The 24,073-nt window shown below is 47.2% G+C and overlaps 1 protein-coding gene across 1 annotated transcript in view; it reads right to left on the reverse strand.

The window, feature by feature from the left end:
* Positions 1-24,073, reverse strand: part of poln (polymerase (DNA directed) nu) — a gene marked incomplete at both ends in the record, with an annotated part of 436,170 nt that overhangs the window by 212,266 nt on the left and 199,831 nt on the right. The window contains one exon of the mRNA XM_084312171.1: positions 17-94. Coding sequence (XP_084168297.1) covers positions 17-94 — 78 coding nt within the window. The remainder of the gene's footprint in view (positions 1-16; positions 95-24,073) is intronic.

Here is a 24,073-nt window from a genome sequence, read left to right on the forward strand (position 1 = left end):
TATTCGGTTCTCTTACCTGCAGCTAGGAAGGTCCATCCCTCCTCAGGGATGAACATGGCCCGGGGATGAACTGTCACCACCTCCGCTTCCTTTCCTGAGGGAACCAAACACAGATCACTGAGGGACACCTCGATACGCAGTTACAATGGCCTCCAATAACCTTCTGGATGTAATAATTTATTAGCAGTGGGGTCAAACCTTAATTGTCCAACAGTTTTTGGACCTCCAATGACCTTTTCAGTTTGTCAAGAACTAAGAGAAACACACTTATTATTTATAAATCAAAAGCCTTTGAAAGGGTTTAACTTTTTTGAGATCTAGCACATTGATGTGTAAATAACTATAACACATTTCAATTTACAAATAAAAACATCCAAATTTGAATTTAAAATGTTTATGTATGCTAATGATAAAAAAAATTAAAACAAATAATAATAATAATAATAATAATAATAATACAAATTAAGATAAATACATCCACAGAGCTTTTAGAAAGGTGCGGAATAAAACTATTGCTTTTCCCCCTAAAAATATATTTATTTATGACTTTATCATCTTAAAAGCTTTGGCGGTTCCAACATGTTATCCCATGTATGTATGCATGTATCCCCTCCCAACTTGCCATGTCCCATGTGAAGCACTGCATGGGTTGTGCTGAGAAAGGACTACCATTCGACAACATCATTGATGAGTAGGAAGCAGGAGCTAGGGGTCCACAATTCGGAACATACCCTTTTAAGAATAAGAGGCTCAAAATAAAAGTAGCCTACAGTACAATGTAGGTAAAAGTCAGCCCATGTTACCCCACTTCTCAGGGACCTGCACTGGCTCCCCATCGCAGCACAAATCCGCTTCAAGGCCCTCAACCTGGCATATCGCGTGGCAAAGGGAACTCCTCCCATCTACCTCCGGTCAATGGTCTCTAACTACACACCCTCAAGACCCCTCCGCTCTACATCCTCTGGCCACCTCAGACCCACTCCTATCCAAGCTCCACAATGGTGGAACGAACTTCCCAACACAGTTAGGACAGCCAAAACCCGACCAATCTTTCAATCAATATAAAAAAATTATAAAATAAATACTAACCTTCTTACTGTCCTCTGCTGTCATGCACTCTTCCTAATATACTAACATACACTCGACACTGTAGCACTCAAGATTGAACACTTTGATGAACATTGTTACTCAGCTGATAGAGTTGTGCCCTTCCTGCTGACTTGTCGTACAAAACTTGTAGTGTGTCAGCTAAATGACTAAATGTAAGTACAAGGACAAGGAAGAAGTCAGCTAATTCAATCAGGTGCAGCCAGAGGTAGGGGGAGGGGGGTAGGGTAATGTTACAATGTCTCTGTAAGACACATTGACAAACCACTTGTCGCAAACACAATTGCCTTTGTAATTTTTATCATTCATGACCCGCCATCGCTCCATTCTATTGTGGGCGCTGCTGGAGACAAGCGAAGCCAGTTGGTGGGTTAATTAACTAACTGTCCCCTCTATAAATACTGAAAGACAGAGTACAAGCAGTTAGCGTAGTGAAGGATTTGGGGTGCTTTTTCAATGTATGTGATGTATAGATTGGGGGGAGTGACCACAGCTAAAACGGTGCCGGGTCAGAGAGGTCGAAGTGCATGCGGACGGTGGAAGCAGGAGACAGTGGTTCAGTAGAGCAGGGTGATTGTTGTGAGGCACACTGCCAGCGAGAGAATGTTTGTTGACATTCCTTATAAGAACATCTGAGATAAGAGCGAGTGTCTCCCAGAGCAGGAGGGAGAGAGGTTCATCTTAATGAAACGTTTAATGGTGTGAAAGGTTATTAACGCAGTTGTCATGACAACGCGGCACATGACAACCAGAAAGGGGTGGGCTATCGTTGCTACGGCGAGGATCTATAAGTCGAACGGTGTTTCCGGGTGTAAGGCAGACTAGAATCTGACCAAGAGCGAGTAGGACTGAGATCACGCAGGAGACACTCTCTCCTCTCATCACAGAGAGGAGGGGGGCGGGGGGGAGAATGCCACATCATCATTAGCTCCGGCTAACGCGAGGAGGGTTAGGCTAAAGACCAGGCCTGAACACTATTGGACTGAATAACAAAAGGACGATAGACGAACACACCGAAAGATCATTAGAATAGACTCTTCAAGGACGATACAATTTGATAACATCTGATAACATCTGATTATGAGGTTCTGTTTATAGCAATAAAACAACGCTTTTCCTCATAAGGTATTTCACGGTGTCGAAGTGTCGAATTCTTACGGAGGTGGAGAATTAGTATGGTTTATGGATTGCACTAACGGGGGAGATAAGGATCTTATCAGCCAGTGTGGAAGAGACGTCAGGACCATTAAAATGACACAACGCAGAGGAATTGGATGGAGAGCCAAAACAGATGAAGACGTGATACTGGCCAGTTTGATCAGGATCTTACAGTAGGGACAAATTACACTACACACCCTAAATCAAACACAGAGAAGGATAGCAGAATATGATTAACAATTGATTCTCTCTGCGTGTGTGCGCACTTCTGTGTGTGTGTGTGCACTTTGTGTGTGTGTGTGTGTGTGTGTGTGTGTGTGTGTGTGTGTGTGTGTGTGTGTGTGTGTGTGTGTGTGTGTGTGTGTGTGTGTGTGTGTGAATGGGCGGCAATAAAGGCAGCTGTCATTGACATCTGATTTAACAGGGGCTTACTGTATGGACAGCTGACACCCTGGCTTCCATCTGTTCGACCTGTTGCCATCGGGCAGGCGTTACAGGTGCATCAGAGCCAGAACAAACAGGCTCAGAGACAGTTTCTTCCCCAGAGCCATCACCACCATGAACCCTAACATGCCCTAATAATTCACCTTTCCCCCTCCTCCCACACTGTGCAATATCCAGTGCAATACCCACCCACTACCGTCTGACACTGTGATTGTTATTTGTGTATTGTTATTCTGTATATTGTTGTTATTTTGTATATTGTACAGGATTGTAACATTGTCTTATTGTATAGTATTTAATGTTTCTGTATAGTATCTTATGTTTCTCTTTTATTACTTGTGTGATTTTATTACTGCACCTTAAGTTTGAGTCCCAAATCTCGTTGTATGGAAATATAATGACAATAAAGTACAATCTAATCCAATCTAATCTAATGAGAGCGAGGATGCAAATCAATGTCCAGCAGGAACTCAGATTCCCCTCCCAGGGTCAGCGAGAGTCGGAGAGCGTCCGTTCTGCTCTGCAGAGAGGAGTGATATCTATATATTCAACAGACCTATACTTTGACTATTTATACGTAGCTTTGTACAATATGTATATTATTTACATTCAACAGACCTATATTTTGTCTATTTATACATAGCTTTGTGCAATAGGTATATTGTTTATATTCAACAGACCTATATTTTGACTAATTATACGTAGCTTTGTGCAATATGTATATTGTCTACATTCAACAGACCTATATTTTGACTACTTATATGTACATATGTGCAATACGTCTGGCATATATGTGTACAGTTTGACCTTGTGCTCATCTCATATTGCAACGAAAAACTTCAATAAACAAAGTTTTGAAAAAAAAGAGAGGAGGAGTGAAGGGCTGAGCCTGACGCGGAAAGAGTGATGGCCCCCGTACGCGTGAACACTTAAGATAACCTACTTGCGTTCAGCGTTTCTCTGATTGGCCACGACGCCCATGTGACCGCGGCAGAGCGGAAATAGGCTGCTGCTCCGGCGAAAGAAAGACATGCATTCTATTGCCATGCTCTGCGACAAACTCTAACCTTAACCAACTCCGAAAGAATGCCTAAACTTAACCCTAACCTTAACCAATTCCGAAAGAATGCCTAAACTTAACCGGCGAAAGAAAGACAGGCATTCTATTGCCATGCTCTAAGACAAACTCTAACCTTAACCAACTCCGAAAGAATGCCTAAACTTAACCATAACCTTAACCAACTCCGAAAGAATGCCTAAACTTAACCGGCAAAAGAAAGACAGACGCTAGTTACGTTTATATAGAGAGGCGATAAATTAATTAAACGTAAACCAAAAAAAAATAAAAATTGAAGTGATTCGAACTTGTCACCAACTGGACTGCAGGCTCCACAGCAAGCTGAGGAACGAGTTGAGCTAACCATCGATGTTAAAACAGGGGGGACTGCGTATGCATAATGCCGCGGCAACCTGCGCGCCTCTGCCGCTCTCCGCTCTGGCGTGCTAGGCGTGGTCACGTGGGGCGCTGAACGCAAGAAGGTTACCTTAAAGGTCAACCTTCACGTTGTATTTTTGTTCAATAAACAATGTGGACTAGGCCAACAGTGACTTTCATGAAGAATGGGGAAAAAAAGTATTGAAATTGACCCAGTTTTAGCGTTTTTATCAAACATTTTGTCTGCCCAACACAATCACCACGCACGTGCATATTTTAATCAATGGTTCATAACGTGCGTGTGTAATCGAAATGATCGTCACAACAGGTGCAGGGCACCAGGGGGCTCACCAGGGGGCGCTGAGAGTCACACACAGCTAGTGGCAGGCACTGATATATGCTTGCTACTACTAGCCGAATGAAAATGTATCTGTTTCACCTAACACTATTGCTCCATGATTATAGCCACCCATCTCTAAAGCCACAACCACGTTACCATATTTGTAATAATGTAAATCATTGTGTCGTTGTACACATATTGTGTTTATAACGTTAGTAGCTAACATAGCTTAGCTTGGTAGCTATTGTGCTAACAAAATATCCCGACATCCGGCTCGCTGGCCGGCATGAACGGCCGACCCAAAATGGTTCTCTCCTCTCTGTACACCCCGTCCCCACGGGTACCCTGCCGGGGGGCCATGGACGCGACAACGGCGACAATGGTGGCAGCCTGTAGGGTGCTCGAGCCCGTAAAGGCTAGTTGTACACGATAGCTATGAGCTAACAACGGCCGCCACTGTTGTCGCGTCCACAAGCTCTTCCGCAGGACACCCGCGAGGACGGGGGCACACAAAGAGGAGAGAACCATAGGCTAACGTCAGTGTAGTGGTCCCGACTGTAGGCAGCAGGGACGGCGGAGCTATATAGGCTAACTGTGATGCACCGAGTGGGCCACCATTGAACTAGTACTATGACCCGGACGGGCAAGGCATTTCCTGAAGTGACGTCACAGCCGTGCTAGCTTTTAGATTCGGCTCATTAATATGCACCTGTAGTGACGTCGGCGTTTGATAAGCTTTTTTGATTCGCGCGTGCATGTTATTCGTGCGTGGACCTTTTTAACTCTTTCAGAGTGGCATTTCCGGTGTCAAATGGAAAAAAATAAATAATGAAATTATATACCAATGATGTAAACTACCCATAATTGATCAGTAGGGTTTAACCTGGAGGTTGGGCTTTAAGTGTTCAAGCCCCCCGTACACACACACGCACGGACGTCGAGGACGGGATCTACACACACGCACGGACGTCGAGGACGGGATCTACACACACGCACGGACGTCGAGGACGGGATCTACACACACCAGTGGAGGCTGCTGACCAAATTTTTAGGTGAAGCACAAATTATTATATTATATTATATATTAAATTATATTTTTAAAACATCCCCCACTGTGTGTCAGTGGTCAGTGGACACAGATGAAAACATATTAACATTAGGTGACAGCGCACCTGACCAGATGAAATCACATTAGGTGACAGCGCACCTGACCAGATGAAATCATATTAGGTGACAGCCCACCTGACCAGATCAAAACATATTAGGTGACAGCGCACCTGATCAGATCAAAACATTTTAGGTGACAGCGCACCTGACCAGATCAAAACATTTTAGGTGACAGCGCACCTGATCAGATCAAAACATTTTAGGTGACAGCGCACCTGACCAGATCAAAACATATTAGGTGAAGGTGACAAGGAAGCCACAGACTCATACCCCCCCGACACTCAACTAACCGCCTCGGACAGTCCTTCATACCAGTGGCCATCAGGCTCCACAACAGTGGGCAGCAACTGCTGCCAGACATCGACCTGGGACTTATAGGAACCCAAGGAGGACAACTTACACTACCTTAGGCATACTGCACCTTATGTGGATACTGTGATACTGTGAATAATGAATAATGTATATTTCAGTTAGTTAGATAGTAAATTATAACACTACCTTATGCATACTGCACCTTATGTGACACTGTGAAAATATATTTCAGTTAGTTAGATAGTAAATTATATTGACCTATTTGTTTACACAGCTTGTGTTGTTTTCACTACCTGTACCCCCCCCCTTCCCCCATGCTGCTATGATGCCTGAATTTCCCCAAGGGGATCAATAAAGGAATATCTTATCTTATCTTAAAAGGAAAGATGAAATTCCCTACATGGGTTCCATCCTATAGAGGCAAATCATTCCTGTGACAAAATGGGATGCAATGTAATAAAACTAAGTCAACCAACGAACTAGATTCTTGTACCGGATCTCCTCTCTGGTAAACAAGAATACCTTGAAGACTCTAACAGGAACACTCATTCAAGGGTACTACGACTATGCTTGCACCTCATGGTACCAAAGCACCTCAAAGGCACTAAAAACAAGATTACAAACATCACAAAACAAACTGGTCAGACTACTGCTTGACCTTACTCCTAAAACCCACCTCACCCCTGCCCACTTTGACAACCTAGGATGGCTTAGAGTAGACGACAGAGTACAGCAACTTGCCTGGTCTACAAGATACACTACACCACTAAGATACCCATGTGCATGTCGAAATACTTCCCAGGGGTCAGTGAATACCACGACCACAACACCAGAGGGAGTTCCACAAATCATGTTCAACCCAGATAAAAGAAAAAAAAAAAAAAATTTAATAAAAAAAAATAGTCATAACTTAGAAATGAGATTGCATAGGTCTATGAATCGATATCGCGATTCTGTTTTGATTAATTGCCCAGCCCTACAGTGTGTACAGTAAGTTAGCTTGGTGATTATCATTGTGATGTAGGCTAAACTGGGTAGCTACTGTTAGCATACAAGCTTTTACAAACACTAGCCTACTTACTTTTTCATCCACAATGTTTTTTCTGATCCAGATGCATAAATCCACTTCTTCATGTTGCTCAGTTGCTGGTTTATACTTCGGTCCTAATGTTGGCGCAAAGTTTAATTTAGCCTGACTTTACTTGTTATAGCTGTACAGCTTACTTCTACTAAACAACAACTAAACTACTTCCTTGCTCTTTCAAACAGTCAAAATGGGTCCATCTGCAGGGTCGGAGATTAGGTTTAGCTCTGGCCAATCTCAAGTTTCTCAAGTTTCTTTATTAGTTGTCATACAGAAGTACAGAATACTTTTATACAAAATGCTTATTTCTGTTACATTTTGTATAAAAGTATTCTGTACTTCTGTATGACAACTAATAAAGAAACTTGAGAAACTTGAGATTGGCCAGAGCTAAACCTACCCTGCAGATGGACCCGTTTTGACTTTGCAATGCAGCAATCTCTGATTGGATTTGCAAGGCTGCCAATCATATTCAACCTCCATGTATTGGATGGCAAGGGCTGTCAATCATTCAATCCTCCATTCAAAGGCAAGAGTTTAACTGCACAGACCGTGCTTAGACGAAATTAATAGCCTATTTCGATTGGCTGTTATTTATTATTTATATAACATTGGGTCACACCTGTGAAGTTTTCTTCACGAATAATTACTGCAGTCATTACTGCAGTGCAGGCCTGCTCAGAGCTGTCAATTTTGGCCATTTTTTAAAAAGAAAAAATTCACTGGCATTTTTTTTACAGAGGAAAACTTTTCTAATAAAAAAATATTAAATAATAATAATTAAAAAAATTAATTTTTTATATATATATAAATAAAATAAATGTATATATATATGTAAATGAATAATAATTATGAATTATGAGTGAATTTGTGTTTCACGTGTTGTCATAGAGAAACCTCCACTGACACACACGCACGGACGTCGAGGATGGGATATCTTGCTCACAAACACACTCAAACTGACAGACGTGCAGACGTTGAAGACGCAATATCTCTCTGTTTGCTTTCGCACGCACGCACACCTAAAGATGATGCATCCACATCCACACCGCTAAACGCAGACCCCTCAGGCACACCCTGATGAGTTGTGATTAGGACCTCCTTCACTTTCAGAGGAGGCGTGGTGATTTGATGACTAGGGACTCTGAGAACTTGAATGAGCAGAGAGCTGCTGATGCTAGCACAGATGAATCACTCAACGGAAAGAGAAAGAGAGCGAGAGAGATAGAGAGAGAGGGAGAGAAAAGAGAGAGAGAAGAGAGGAAGGAGAGAGAAAAAGAGATAGAGAGGGAGAGAGACAGAGAGAGAGAGCGAGAGAGAGAGAGAGAGAGAGAGAGAGAGAGAGAGAGAGAGAGAGAGAGAGAGAGAGAGAGAGAGAGAGAGAGAGAGAGCTGTGACAGTGTGAGACATGTCTCTCCAGTAGCCTGACTGCAGAGTAAATGTTGCCTGGTCATGTAAACGCCAACGAGAGGAGTAGGATGGGAGGAGGGCGACGGGGAAGGACACCGGAGGGCTGAGTCAACAGTGGACGATGACACTTTGAGTTCAGATGGCGCCAGGGGGTTATATTAACACTTTCACTGCCACACGACAAAATAGTTAACCCTTTCACTGTGACACTACATAAGGTTAACCCTTTCACTGCGACACTATGGAAGGTTAACCCTTTCACTACCACACGACAAAGGGTTAACCCTTTCACTGCGGCACTACAGAAGCTTAACCCTTTCACTGTGTTAAAGTTAGAGGTTCTATGTAGGATTGCTAGTAACTGTCTAACTGCATATATAACTGTTTCCATTAGAGGGTGCTCTAGGCGGAGCCACTCATGATACCACCAGGTGGTGAGTATATAAAGAGATGTCTCCTCCCCCTCTACCTCTTTTCCACCAGCCTCTCAGTGAGAGGAGAACTCTAGAACTGCTGTTTAACATGTGAATGAATAAACCACGCCAAAGGCTAAAGATAGAAACCATGCCTCTTGACCACATTATTGTCGCCCCATAGCCAGATTCTGTCAACAGGTTATGGGCCCAGATCACGCTGGGGCGAAATAATAAGGGGAGCAAGCTTAGCTAAAGTATAGGCTAGGTTAGCACCGGGAGCACCGCGTGGCTAGACGCTAGGCCAACAAGAGCTAAAGCTACGCCTACCATCAACTAAGAGGATGGCGACCAAGGGAAGGGGCAAATGGCCCTCATTCAATGGAAAAGCAGAGGACTACGAGCTCTGGGAAGAGCGCATGTTATGCTGCATGCACGGTGCGGGACTGAAGGCGACGATTTTGACAGCCCCCACGGGACCACTGACGGCGGAAGAGCAAGCCCTGGACGACCAGCGTAACGCAGACGCGTACTGTGAGTTAGCGCCACTGCTCGACGACACAAGCTTGGGGCTGATATTCCGCAACACTAAAGACAAAGGCAGAGAAAGCCTGGGGGTGTTGAGAGAGCATTACATCGGGCGAGGAAAACCCCGAGTCGTGGCCCTCTACATAACACTGACGGGACTGAGGAAGGGGCACACCGAGACGGTGACCGAATACGTCATCAGAGCTGAGCAGTCCATGGCGGCATTGAAGAGTGCAGGAGAAGCACCAAGCGATGGGCTAATGATGGCCAAGAGTCAAGTCAAGTCAAGAGTTTTATTTGTCACGGCATACAAGTATACAATGAAATGCGGGTGGTCTTGCCCGCAACAATGTGCAATACAGTAGTAACAACATATAATAGAATCCAATAAAACAACATTGTGCAATAAACAGGTAACATAGTAGGGCATATCGGTATTTGTACATAAGTTATTTACAGAGCATGGAGGACATGCTAGGTCCTTTGGTAGTGCAATACACTGTTACTGTTACTATACTATTTTTAAAGTGACCTTTCCTTAGTGGCCATAAGTGTGGGCGTGTGCAGCATGAGTGTGTGCTTGCTCATGTTAAAGTGGCTGCTAGTGTGCGAGCGTGTACAGCATGCGTGTCGTGTGTGTGCTCATGTGTGCTTGTGTGTGGAGAGTTCAGTGTTCGAGGCTCTGATGGCCTGGGGGAAGAAGCTGAGCCGAAGTCGATGGTGATGAGAGGACTACCGGAGCTGTACAAACCGTTCACACTCCTGGTAACACACGGTTCAGCGGACATGACGCTGGGACAGTTCAAGGCCAAGTTAAGAAACTTCGAGGCCTCAGAAGATACCCACCCAGCCGCCGCGGAGGCGGGAGAGAGGGTGCTGAGGGAGCGACGCCAAGGGAGAGGACCAGGACCACGGCGGAGCTGGCGTGTTGGCGATGCAGAGAGAAAGGCCATCGGAGAGGCGACTGCACAAAGACGGTCTTGTGTAGCTTCTGCAAATCCACGGGGCACACAGCGTGCATGAAGAAACACGACCAGAGCGTGCGATGCGCGCATGGACGAGACGGCGGCTACGGACAAGATGGCGGCTGTGGACAAGATGGCGGCAGCGGACACGATGGCGGCGACGGTCGACGTGAGACGGATCGAGACGACGCCCGGAGAATAACGGGACAAGAAGACTTCGCTTTCGGGGCGCGGACAGCGTGTATCGCCAGGCCGGCGCAGCTGCAGCAGGCCCAGAAGAAGGGACTGATCGTGGACACAGGTGCGTCGTCCCATGTCAACAACGACAGGAGTCAGTTCAAGAACTTTGACAACACTTTCCACCCGGAGAGGCACAGCATGGAGTTGGCAGACGGGAAGCGCACCTACGGGTTGGCGCAAGAGAGAGGAGACGCACAGGTATGCCTCACGGACAGTGGGGGGCGCCGGCGTACAGTGACGTTAAAGAAAGCTCTCTACGTACCATCGTTTGCACAAGGACTATTCTCTGTAATAGCTGCTACTGCAAGCGGTGCCAAGGTATTCTTCGATAAAGGTAAAAATGTTCTTGTAGAGCCTGACGGTACACGGTTTGACATAAAGATGTACCAGAGAATGTATTATCTGCAAACAGAGTGTAATGACAACGACAAGTGTAATGATAATAATGATATGTGTAGCGTGACAGTCAGTCACGATATTCAGAAATGGCACGAGATTATGGGTGATTGATTGATTGAAAACTTTATTAACAGATTGCAGAATGGGTACAATACAGTACAGCTCAATACACACAATTGTTAAGGGGATGCAGACCAGAGAAAGACTTTCGTCTTGTTTACATCAGGGTCCCCCATTTTCAATTCATCAGGACATATATGACATACATGACATACAGATAGTCAGTACTGCTACATCTATACATTTATGACATACCAGATTTGCAAATACAGTACTGTTTGTGATACAGAAGGAGTCAAGAAAAGGGAGTATATACATTTGACGTAGAAACTGTACATTGGAGGAGGTTGGGTGGGGGGGGGGGTTGGGTACATTAGGATATTGACAACCATACTGGGTAATTTACATTGGAGGTGGTTGGGGGGGGGGGGGGGGGGCACACTGTATAAACAAGCAAAACTGTACATTGAGGGGGGGGGGAGGAGACACTGTACAAACAAACAAAATTGTACATTGGACTATTGACAAAACCATACTAGGTAAATGACTGTACATTGGAGGGGGTTGGGTTAGGATATTTACAGGGGCCAGTGTTGAATTGCAGTCTCCCGTAGGTGTCCCTTGAGAGAGGTTTTGAAAGTGGGTAGTGATCCACATTCCTTTACAGCTTTGGGTAGGGCGTTCCACATTGATGTGGCATAATTGCGAAACGTGTTTAGTCCCTTATTTGAGCCAAATCTGGGTTTAACATGATTTGTGGAGCTCCCTCTGGTGTTGTGATCGTGGTATTCACTGACCTTTGGGAAGTATTTCGACATGTACATGGGTACCTTGGTCGTGTAGTGTATCTTGTAGACCAGGCCCATTGCAAGTTGCTGTACTCTGTCGTCTACTCTAAGCCATCCTAGGTTGTCAAAGTGGGCAGGGGTGAGGTGGGTTCTAGGAGTAAGGTCAAGCAGTAGTCTGACCAGTTTGTTTTGAGATGTTTGTAATTTTGTTTTTAGCGCCTTTGAGGTGCTTTGGTACCATGAGGTGCAAGCATAGTCGTAGTACCCTTGAATGAGTGCTCCTGCCAGAGTCTTCAGGGTATTCTTGTTTACCAGAGAGGAGATCCGGTATAAGAATCGAGTTCGTTGGTTGACTTTTTTTATTACATTGGATGCCATTTTGTCACAGGAGAGATTAGCCTCTAGGATGGAACCCAGGTAGGTAATTTCATCTTTCCTTGTGACAATATTGTCACCCACTGTAACTGAGAAGCCGTCGGTCTTGCTGAGTTTGTTATTTGAACCGAAGAGAATGGACTCTGTTTTGCCCATGTGTAATGATAGTTTGTTATCAGCGAGCCATATGCAGATTCTGCCTAGTTCCGAGCTGAGGGTTTTTTCAACCTGTAACTTGTTCTTGTCAGAGACCAGCAGGGCTGAGTCGTCCGCAAACAGGAACAAGTTGCAGTCACAAGCTGACGACATGTCATTTGCATAAATTAGGAACAGTAGCGGTCCTAGTATGATTCCTTGTGGAACACCACAGCTCACTGTGAGGGGGGGGATAGGGTACAGTTTACCTCCACCATCTGTTCCCTCCCCTCAAGGTAGGATTGCATCCAGCTCACTGATAGACTATCAAACCCAATTGCTTTTAGCTTGTCAATCAGAATGGAGTGATTGACCGTGTCAAAGGCCTTTTGTAGGTCCAGCATGACCATGCCGCAGTATTTGCCTGCGTCCACCTCTTGTTTGATGTGGTCATTCAAATAGAGAAGGCATGTGTCAGTGGAGTGGGATGTTCTGAAGCCAGATTGGAATTCGTAGATTAGATTTTTTTCCGCTAGGTACTTTTCGACCTGTTCGTAGACTATTTTTTCCATGACTTTCGAGATGGAGGTGAGAATAGAAACAGGGCGGTAGTTGCCTGGGTCTAATTTGCTGCCCTTTTTGTGCAGAGGGGTCACCCTCGCAATTTTGAAGTCCTTGGGGACGTGTCCCTGTTTTATGGAGAGGTTTATTATGTGTGTGATGATTGGGGTGATGGCGGCTGCTGAGTCTCTGAGGAATTTGGAGGGGATGTTGTCATGGCCAGTGGCCTTGTTAGGTTGGAGGGCGCTCAGTTTATTGAGTACCTCATCTGTTGTTACCATTTCCAGCTTGAAGTCGTCCTTGCGGACCCCTAGGTTTTTGTAGTAAGCTACTATGTGTTCTACCCCATAAAGCCCTGAGTGGGAGGGTAGTTTGTTTACCAGTGTTGTGGCTATGTTTGTGAAGAAAATGTTTAAGTAATTGGCTACATCCAGCTTGTCTGTGATGAGCGTGTTGTCCGTTTTTATGTTTATGTTTGAGAATCTGGTTTTAAGTTTTTTTACTGCATCCTAGTTGATTATTGAGTAATTTCCAAAGTTCACGTGGTTTGTAATTATTGTAATTACGAGGATTTACTGAAACTGCAAGCAGTGACAGAAGGCATGCACATTGAAGGTGAAAAGCGTAGACCTGACAAAAAATGTGTAGTGTGCAAAACGGGGAAGTTTACTCAATCGAGAAACAGAAATCCCACAGAAAAAGTAAAGGTACCACTTGCGCTAGTTAACACGGATCTAGCCGGTCTAGTAAGCAACGAGTCCATAGGAGGCTTTAGATATGTACAGTCTTTTACAGATGTGTGCACAGGAGCAGTGTTTGTTTACTTTCTCAAAGCAAAGAGTGACACACTCCAGGCCACGGAGAAATTCCTGGCAGACGTAGCCCCTTATGGTAACGTAAGATGCTTGAGGTCCGACAACGGAACCGAGTTCACAAACAGAGAGTTCCAATCACTGTTAAGAAGGTGCAAGATAAGACACAAGACGTCATGTAACGGAGTAGCAGAGAGGAAATGGCGCACCCTTTTCGAAACGGCTAGGTGTAAGCTAGTAGACAGCAACTTACCTAAGAGCCTATGGTGGCATTATGCTGTGCAAGAAGCCGCTTACACCAGAAACAGGTGCTTTAATAAGCACACAGGCACCACCCCGTATACAGCACTGACAGGAAAGAAGTGTAATCTAGCTAGAATGCACCGATTTGGATCAGTGTGTTATGCGTACCTGCAGGACAGGGGAAAGCCAGAGTCCAGATGTGAAAAAGGACTCTTTGTAGGGCACGACAAGGGAAGCCCCTCTTTCCTAGTTCATCATCCCGGTAAAGGGAGAGTGCAGAAACACATGCTAGTCAAGTTTGTCACAAAGACAACATGTGAGAGCGAGACACAGACAGAGGGTGACGTCAAGTGCACCAAGCAGTGGGAGGTATCCCTCAAGGGAACACAAACCCCCAAAGTATCTGACAGACTATGCCCGGAGAGGGAGTGATGAGGATGACAGTACACTTACCACCGTTGATTACTGCTACAGGGTAGTCAGTGGGGTACCCCCGACCTTTAAAGAGGCCAAGTAAATGGGAGAGAGCAAGGGATGAGGAGATGAGGTCCCTAGAGGACAACCACACCTTTACTCTAACCAAGTTACCAGAGGGCAGACAGCCAGTGGGAGGGAAATGGGTGTAATCAATCAAGGAGGGTATTGAAGGCCACGACAAGTACAAAGTATGGTTCGTAGTTAATTGCTTAAATGCTGAAGGAGGGTACGCCATGTTTAAATACTGAAGGAGGGTGGCTACACTGCTTAAATGCAGGAGGAGGATACTCCAGGTTTAAATATGGGAGGAGTAGAATCCAGGTTTAAATACCTGAGTGCATTCCATGTTTAAATACAGAAATGGATCCTATGTTTAAATACAGAGGTGGATGACTTACCATGTTCTAAATGATTTAATTATGTGGAAAAGATCCTGAGATGTTTTGACTAATGTAAGAGATGTATAGAGAAGCTGTGGGTAGCCTCAGTTGTTTGACAACCTGTACTCGCCCTGACCTATGTTTTGTAGTGAGTAAAAATTGTCACAGCATTTTGCTGACCCCACAGAGAAGCATTGAACTACGTCAAAAACATGTTTTTCGTTATCCCAAAGGTACAGCAGACGAACAGCTGTGTTTCAGAAAGGGCAGGGAGGGTTTAGGGCTTAAAGCCCACAGTGTAATATCAACTTGTGAAGCCTAGTGTATGTTTCTAGCTATGACAATGCAGAAATGTGTTTATCTAGAACAACTGCTCGAAGTGATGGACACCTATGTATATATGAAGACTGTTATTTATGAGGGCAACCAGGGAACCATTGTGATTGCTAGGAACCCAGTGTGCCGACATAGATGTAAACATGTCGATATAAAATATCATCTCATCAGATCTGTCATCAGAGAAGAAATAATGACACTGATTTACTGTCCAACGGACGACATGGTAGCAGACACTATGAGGAAACCTGTTCCAAATTGAAATTGAAGAGATTTGCAGAGGTCATGTTTAACGTGTAAATATTGACTGCCATACTCTTTTGATGTTTTGGATTGTATTATTTTCTTTGTAAAATGTTTTCGGAGAAGTTATCCAGTGTGCTAAAACAACCCTAAGTGGGAGTGTTAAAGTTAGAGGTTCTATGTAGGATTGCTAGTAACTGTCTAACTGTATATATTACTGTTTCCATTAGAGGGCGCTCTAGGCGGAGCCACTCAAGATACCACCAGGTGGCGAGTATATAAAGATGTCTCCTCCCCCTCTACCTCTTTTCCACCAGCCTCTCAGTGAGAGGAGAACTCTAGAACTGCTGTTTAACATGTGAATGAATAAACCACGCTGTAACTGAGGGGTACAATTCCCTGACTGTATTGATAAGTATGGTATCATTAAACCACTACCGTCTTATGTACATTCCTACTGGCCATACAGTACACAGGTATCTAATGATGAACACTTCCCCACAATGACTCGGTTCCACACAAAGCTGTATTTAAGTATTTATTAGCAGCAAAAGGTACATAATATACTTTACTTTACTTCACTTTGGATGCGCTTATAAGGCAAAGGAATGTGCGTAGGCAAATCAATAACGAATGTCCATTCTCATATTACGCAGGAGATAATCATACAACCTGAATCTTAGGGAATTATATCTATGGTACACTAGTAATATAGCGGGAGATACTGGTAGGGTCCCCCCGGTTGTAAGCCAGCAAGGGTAGAGGATCTGTCGGTAGTAGAGTCTGGGTCAACGATGATAAGGAGACTCCGAGTACAGGAGACGGTGCAATAAGATCTTGATCCACAGACGAATACAGCTGTTCTCCGTAGCATGTAGCTCCACATGGAAGAAAGCTAGCCGGCCTCAGACTTCTGAGAGGCAGACTCGACGTGGCTCCTCACAGGTTAAATCCCACACACTTGTGGGTGTCGGCGATTCTCCGCTCCATTAATTACAGGACCAAAAGCAAATATAATCCAGCCGAAAAGGGCTATGCAGTCGTCGGTAGGTTATCCAGTGTACATAATCCACACGGTCCTCGTCTAGGGCCCCTGGGGTGAAAGCGCCATGGTAAGCAGCCCAGCCTGGATAAGCACTCTAGCTGATACGAGGAAACGTTGGTGATGCTGGTCACTGTAGAACTTTAGCCGCACGATACACTATACACAAATAGACTATTACTGACTTAATAGAATAGGTCGAACTCGACGGTACAGCGTTAAACTCTGACACTTCAGTTATTAATTCGCACGCGGTCTCAATGCTCTATTTGGGGCCAAACAGGCCATACTTCACCGCACGTCGTATCGTGGGTGAGGCTTCAACTTTAGTTACTAAGACTTCTGACTAAGTGCTTCTGTATTCACCTGCGCCGTATTTATACGCTTAGGTGAATAAACTAGTACCAGCTTTATTCCTGTCTCATATCCTTGCGCAGTACCGTTCATGTCCAGGCATGTCCCCGGCGGTGACTTTGAACCCGACATTGAAGGTATGGCCATGGCGCCTGTGGACCGCTGTCCAATAGGAGAATGAAATATTATGGTCTGTACTAGGCTAAAGGGATATTCCGTGTATATGTACAAGGAATATACAAGGGATATCAAACGATATACAAATATTATGCAATATATATCAATCAATAAATATATATATTCGGTTTAATCTGATCCTTCGTAACAGCCGCCTCCTAATTAGTCCCACCTAATTAGCTAAGCAGAGACAGATTAACCGCACTGTCCACTACTCAATGTCTGTTGTGAGGGTAGGGCAGATCACAAAGTCATGGGGTCATGGTCATCATCAATGGTATCGGGGAGCCTTGGCAACTCTATTAGCCTCGCCACGGGTCGGGTGTAGATCCGCCCTTGGACGAGCACTTCGGCCGCTCTGACCTTTCCGTCGGCACCGGTGATCACTTTGCTTACGCGGCCAGCCGGCCACATAGCTCGGGGTAGTGACTGGTCGATAATCATGACGACTGTTCCTTCTGTCAAATTGTCTCTCTCTTTCACCCATTTCTGGCGGGTCTGTAACTTGTCAGCCAATACTTGACTGTACCTCCACATTCTTCGGCCGTTCGCTTCTTCAGGCCTGTACACTGTCTGTGGTAGCGCGGGGTCCAGCCGCCCCATCAAGAGTGTGTTGGGGGTGACTGGGTCGACATCTGCTACATCACTTGAGACGTAACCGAGGGGCTTTGAGTTCAATACTCCCTCGATCTCCGTGAGGACTGTCATCAGGACTTCTTCCGCCACGGTCTGGGCCCCAAGCACGGCGTACAGGGCTGTCTTTATTGAACGTACTTCTCGTTCCCAAGTTCCACCGAAGTGAGGTGCATTCGGGGGATTAAACTGGAAATCAATCTGGTATGGAGCGAGGTGGGTCTTAAGTTCTGGGCCCATAGCTTGGAAGCTCTCTCTCAGCTCTCTTTCTCCGCCTTTGAAGTTTGTCCCGTGATCAGACAATAATATAGACGGTTTGCCTTTCCGCGATGTGAATCTTCGGGAGGCCATAAGGAATGAGTCTGTGCTCATGGTTGGAAGGAGTTCTATGTGCATCGCTCGGGTGGTCATGCATTTGAATACAATACCCCACCGCTTCTCGGTCCCTCTTCCTTTCTTTACATACAGCGGGCCGAAACAGTCCATACCGGTGGAGTGAAAAGGCTTGTCGCCGAGTCGGAGGCGACAGGGAGGTAGGTCAGCCATCCGGGGTATACTGGGCTGTGCTCGCCATTTACGACAGTCTAGACAAGTCCGCTGGAAACGTCGTACTGCTTCTCTCCCCTGCAGTATCCAATAACGACGTCTGATCTCCGCGAAGACTCTCTCTGCCCCGGCGTGATGCACATCTTCGCCGTATTTCTTTATGATCAGCTCTGTGACCTTGTGTCGGCTGTTTAAGACTATCGGGTACTTGACGTCATCCGGTAAGTCTGGAGCTCTCCGCAGACGACCACCCACTCTGATGAGACCATGGGCGTCGCTCTCGGGGGCTAGGTGGAGCAATCTGCTGTCTGACGGGACGGGCTTTGCTCCCTGTAGACAGTCTAGCTCATTGGGAAACGAGTCTCTCTGGGCTCGTTGTAGGAGAAGAAGTTCTGCTTCTTCGTAGTTAGCTGCAGTAATGTCAGTAGTGAGCTGAACCTCTGGGTGGTGCCACAGGAATGTCTTTAGCTGCGCACTCTCAAGGGTGAGGCAATCGTCTATGTCGGGGTCTGTGGAGACGAGTGTGGTCAATCCACAGAACATAGATTTCTTGTTCTCTGCCTCCTCTTTACTCGCTTCCCGTGGGGTGGGTGTAGGCCACTCTTCTTCCGGGAGCTTGAGGAACTCTGGCCCGTCACTGTATAGATTGTGACGGGTGAGGTCATCCAGGGACATTCCCCGGGTGATGACGTCAGCTGGGTTGTGTTTTGTGTCCACATACCTCCAGCTTGCTGCTTCTGTTAAATCTTGGATCTCTGTGACTCTGACTCCCACGAAGACCTTGTATCTACACGAATCAGACCGGATCCATGTTAGTACTGTCGTGGAGTCTGACCACAAGATTGTTCTTTGCACCGGGATGGTGAGTTCACGTTGGATTAACGTGGCGAGTTGCGCTCCTGCTAGGGCTGATCCTGATTGTTGCTTGCGTGGGGCTATTCTTGAGCGAGCCAGGATGAAAGCAGTATGTATTTCTCCTCCCTCCTCTCGGGCACGCAAGTAGGCCACCGAACCGTAGGCTACTTCGGAGGCGTCGCTGAAGACGTGCAGGTCCATCTGGCACGTCTCCGGCCTCACTGTGGGTGGGAAGTAGCTGCGGCGTATGTTGACACCTGGGAGTGAGCTGAGTTCTGTCTCCCACTCTCTCCATGTGGAGGCAAGGTGTTCGGGTATGGGGTCGTCCCAGCCCTGGTCCTTGTCCCATAACGCTCTTACAATCATCTTTGCCCTGGTGGTGTAAGGTAGAATACATCCCAACGGGTCATATTGTCTGGCGAGTGTTCTGTATACACTCCGTCTTGTGGTCGGTAGTGCAGTCGACCTTCCCTGCTCCTTGGTCAGGGGTGTGTGTTTATAATGGAGCGAGTCTGTTTTGAAGCGCCAGACTAGTCCTAATGTCATTTCTTGGGCTTCTCCTGGGATGGTCGCCATCCAGGTCTCGCTGCTTGCTGCCTTGTCCTCGGGGGAGAGGCTGCGCAATACTTGGGGGTCGCTGCTGGCCCACTGCCTGAGATCAAAGCCGCCTTTGATCAGGGAGGCGGGGAGCTTGAGTAGAAGGGCCTCGGCTTCTTCTGGCGTCGAGACGCTTTGCAGACAGTTGTCCACGTAGAAACTATTTCCTACACTTTGTCGGACCTCTTCATCAGCTGCTGGGTCCTCTGCGACGTGCTTTTGCAGTGCAAACGTAGCACAGCATGGGCTGCATGTGGTTCCGAAAGGGAGGACTTCCCATTGATAGATGGCTGGTTGCTCGTCCCCGATCCTCTCTCTCCATAGGAACCGCAGCAGGGGCTTGTCCTCCTCCACTAGTCTCACCTGCAGGAACATCCCTTTGATGTCGCCGCTGATGGCCACCTTGTCTTGGCGGAAACGTAGTAACACGCCTAGTAGAGAGGGGCCGAGTGTTGGGCCGGGCAAGAGCTCTTTATTCAGATTTTGTGATCCGATCTGGTAGCTGCAGTTGAACACAATACGATCCTTGCCGTTGTGGTGGACTTTGTGGTGCGGCACGTACCATGATTCGGTCGTCTGATCGGCCTCTTTAATGTCAATTTTCTTTATGTGTCCCGCTGTGATTAGCTTGTCAATCTCAGCGCGGTACACAGTCTCTTGAGCGGGGTCTCTGGCTAGGCGCCGCTCTGTGTTCAATAGATACCGCTCCGTCGCTTCTTTTGGGGCGTGGAAGGTAGGCATACCCTCTCGCCTCAGGAGTGGAGTTGCGTATCTCATCACTCCGTTGACTTTGACTCTCTTTGTCCCCCGCTCGAGGAGGGCTATAGCGTAAATGTCTTCCTTGGAACGAATGTCTTTCTTTTCATTCTTAAAGGGCATTGTCTCTAGTGTCCATAGCCTCTCGACATGCTGTAGGAGGGTGGTGTCTTCTTCTGTCACTCTGGAATGGAGGCAGCTAGTGGCTGCTGTTCGGTTAAGAGACCTAGCGAGGGGGCCTTGTAGTGTCCATCCTAGGCGGGTCTCGACTGCTGCAGGACAGCCTCTGGGCCCTGTGTGGACCCGGTCCATCGGGACGATGAGGTCTGCATGGTCGGAGCCTATCAGCAGGGTCGGGGTGGCACCGTCTATGAGCGGTATAGGTAGTTGACGCAGGTGCACATATTTATCCATCAGCTTGGCGATGGGGTAGGTGTACTGCGACAGGCCTATGTCTTGGCTGGTGAAAGCGTTAGTGATCCTATACCGTCTCTCTGGCTGCCCGCTTGCTGCGATAGTGAAGGAGACATTCTCGCCCTTTATCGTCTTTAGATCTCTTCTTATTGTCCGAATCGTCATCTGGTCTTCGCTCCCCCGCAGCCCCAGCTGGGCCGCAGCGGACGCGAGGAGAAGGGTCTTCTCTGACCCGTCGTCAAGGACGGCGTAAGTGTCCATGACCTTGTCTTGGTAACTCAATGTTACGCGGACCACCTTTAAGAGCACCCGGGCGCCCCCGCTGCTGGCGGGGTCAATGTAAATAACAGTTGCCTTTGTGCTGCTTGAGGGTGCAGGCTTTCTTCTGTTACTGTCGTGTAGGACGTCTAAGTGGGCTCCGTCACACCGACTACACCTCTTCTTTAAGCGGCAATCGGCTGCCATGTGACTGCGCGCACATCGGTAACAGTGTCGGTTGGACTTTATCCATTGACTCACCTCGTCGGTGGTCATCTTCTTGAACGTGTCACAGTGTGACAGCCAGTGTTCCTTTTCGCAGTACGGGCACACCATCTTCCACTTCTCTTTCATCGAGGGGGTACTGTGGTTCTTGTTGCTCGGTACTGATTCTGATTGGTGCATGACGGTCACCAATCTGCGGCCATCGTTTGCTCTCCTAGGTCCCTCTCTGGAGCTTGGTGTGCTCCGCATGAACGTATCCAACCGTAGGCTGTTGACTTCTCTCGCTAGGAAGTCGGCTAGGTCTAGGAGGGATGGCTCGGGACCGTTAGGATCACGGTGGTCTCTTTGCCGCCTGAAGCGCTCTTGTCGGGCGGGCGGAAGCTTCTCTAAAATCCTCTCGACATTAGAGTTCGCGTACAGTTCGTGCATACCCTTTTCCTTTTGCGCCCCCAGCATCCCTACCAGGGATTGTACCTTGATAGACAGGTCATCTAGTGAGCGATTGTCTGTGGCTGGGGGTAGACGGTCAATATGCCTTATCTCTTGTATTACGTAGTCCCATATGCGTCCATATCTTTGGTCGAGTGCTGCTAGAGCCGCGGTGTATGGGGTAGTAGAGGTGGCATATGCCAGCGCTATATTGTGCGCTCGGGGCACCTTGAGGTGCTTTAGTAGGATAGCATATTTGTACGGTTCATCAGCTACATCGGACATCATTGTCTCTAAGCACATTCGTAGCTCTGTGTACTGTGCTCTGTTCTCGTGTGTGAAGTCCGGGAACGTCGGTGTGCCAATGTACGATGCCATGGATGGCTGGCACATCGGTGAGCATTGGAAGAGAGGCCTCCTAGGCGAGTCTCCTCTTACGTGTCTTGGTGGGCTGGTACCTGCTGGGTACCATGGCCCGCGTACCCAGGTGCTGTTCCTCGGGGCTGGTCGTGCGTCAAGCTCACCCGTGAATTGAGTCGGGGGTCTGTAGCGCAGAGCCGCGGGGGTAAAGCCTGGGCTGTACTGGACCTCCTGGTCCTGTGGAGTACTGTGCTGCTGTTGGGCTTGACTCTCCTCCTCTCCCTCTTCTTCTTCCTCTGGCAGGTCGTCTAGATCCTGTAGTCGTCTATTTAGCCTCTCCGCGGTGTAGACCGGTTCTTCCCTGTAGCTGGGTCTCGCTTGAACCGGTCGGGGAAGGGGTTCGGAGAGGGGTATAGGCTCTCTCTGGTGGTCGGGCTCAGGGTCGCTTGATCGGGTAGGGGAGGGTGCCCTTGACCCTTGTCTTGACGAGGCCCTGGAGCCCCGTGCGGAGGGAGGGGGGGTTGCCCTGGTAATCAGCTGCTCCATTATCTGCGCTTGTAATCGGTCGCGCTCGGCTTCGCGCTTGGTGAGAGCGAGGTCGCGCTCTGCTTCTCTTTGGGCACCGGCAGCGGCGCGCTGGGCTTCGGCCCGGTCTCTTCCCATATTCTCTTCTGTCTGGAGGCGTCTAATCTCTAGACGTATACGGTCTTCGTCACTCCGTTGCTGCGCTTGAAGGCGTTCTCTTTCCATGGAAGAATGTTCGCGCTCACTAAGCGTCTGTGCTTGGAGTCGATCGCGCTCGGTTGAGGCTGCCAGGCTGGCGAGGAAGGCCTGTGCCAGCATCTTGTCCGCCTCGCTGGGGGAAGACGCTGGTTGAGGTGATCCGCTCCTGGTAGTACTCGTTGGAGATCCGTTCTCCTGTGGCGAGTCGAGGAGATCCATCTCCGGGGTGCTCGTCCCTTCTTGTAGTGGGTCGAGTTCCATCCCTGGAGGGCTTTCTTTATCCTGGAGCTCTACGGGGACTACTTCTTCGGTCTTGGCGGGGGGTAAAGTCATGTCAGGTCCCTCCTGGTCCCCACCGTGAGCTTGGTCAGTTACGTTAGAACCCACTAGGGCCTCTATTGGCGGGGTAGCCTGGTCGATAGGGTCGGACATAATTTTACTATCTACTTTTTCCGCGTTTACCGTCTGTAGAAAGCTAGGTAGTATACTGGCAACGTAATCCTCTAAGTACTGAGGTGTCTGCCGTCTACGCTGCGGGCGATCTATTTTAGGAGAACCGTTTTGTGGAGTGTTCATCATTGGCCATGTCAATATTAATACCACTATATTAATATTACGCTAATTACCCTCCGGCTCGAAGGACCAATTGTAACTGAGGGGTACAATTCCCTGACTGTATTGATAAGTATGGTATCATTAAACCACTACCGTCTTATGTACATTCCTACTGGCCATACAGTACACAGGTATCTAATGATGAACACTTCCCCACAATGACTCGGTTCCACACAAAGCTGTATTTAAGTATTTATTAGCAGCAAAAGGTACATAATATACTTTACTTTACTTCACTTTGGATGCGCTTATAAGGCAAAGGAATGTGCGTAGGCAAATCAATAACGAATGTCCATTCTCATATTACGCAGGAGATAATCATACAACCTGAATCTTAGGGAATTATATCTATGGTACACTAGTAATATAGCGGGAGATACTGGTAGGGTCCCCCCGGTTGTAAGCCAGCAAGGGTAGAGGATCTGTCGGTAGTAGAGTCTGGGTCAACGATGATAAGGAGACTCCGAGTACAGGAGACGGTGCAATAAGATCTTGATCCACAGACGAATACAGCTGTTCTCCGTAGCATGTAGCTCCACATGGAAGAAAGCTAGCCGGCCTCAGACTTCTGAGAGGCAGACTCGACGTGGCTCCTCACAGGTTAAATCCCACACACTTGTGGGTGTCTGCGATTCTCCGCTCCATTAATTACAGGACCAAAAGCAAATATAATCCAG

This window comes from Notolepis coatsorum (genome assembly GCF_963971535.1).
Source record: "Notolepis coatsorum genome assembly, chromosome: 4".
Classification (NCBI taxonomy): domain Eukaryota; kingdom Metazoa; phylum Chordata; class Actinopteri; order Aulopiformes; family Paralepididae; genus Notolepis; species Notolepis coatsorum.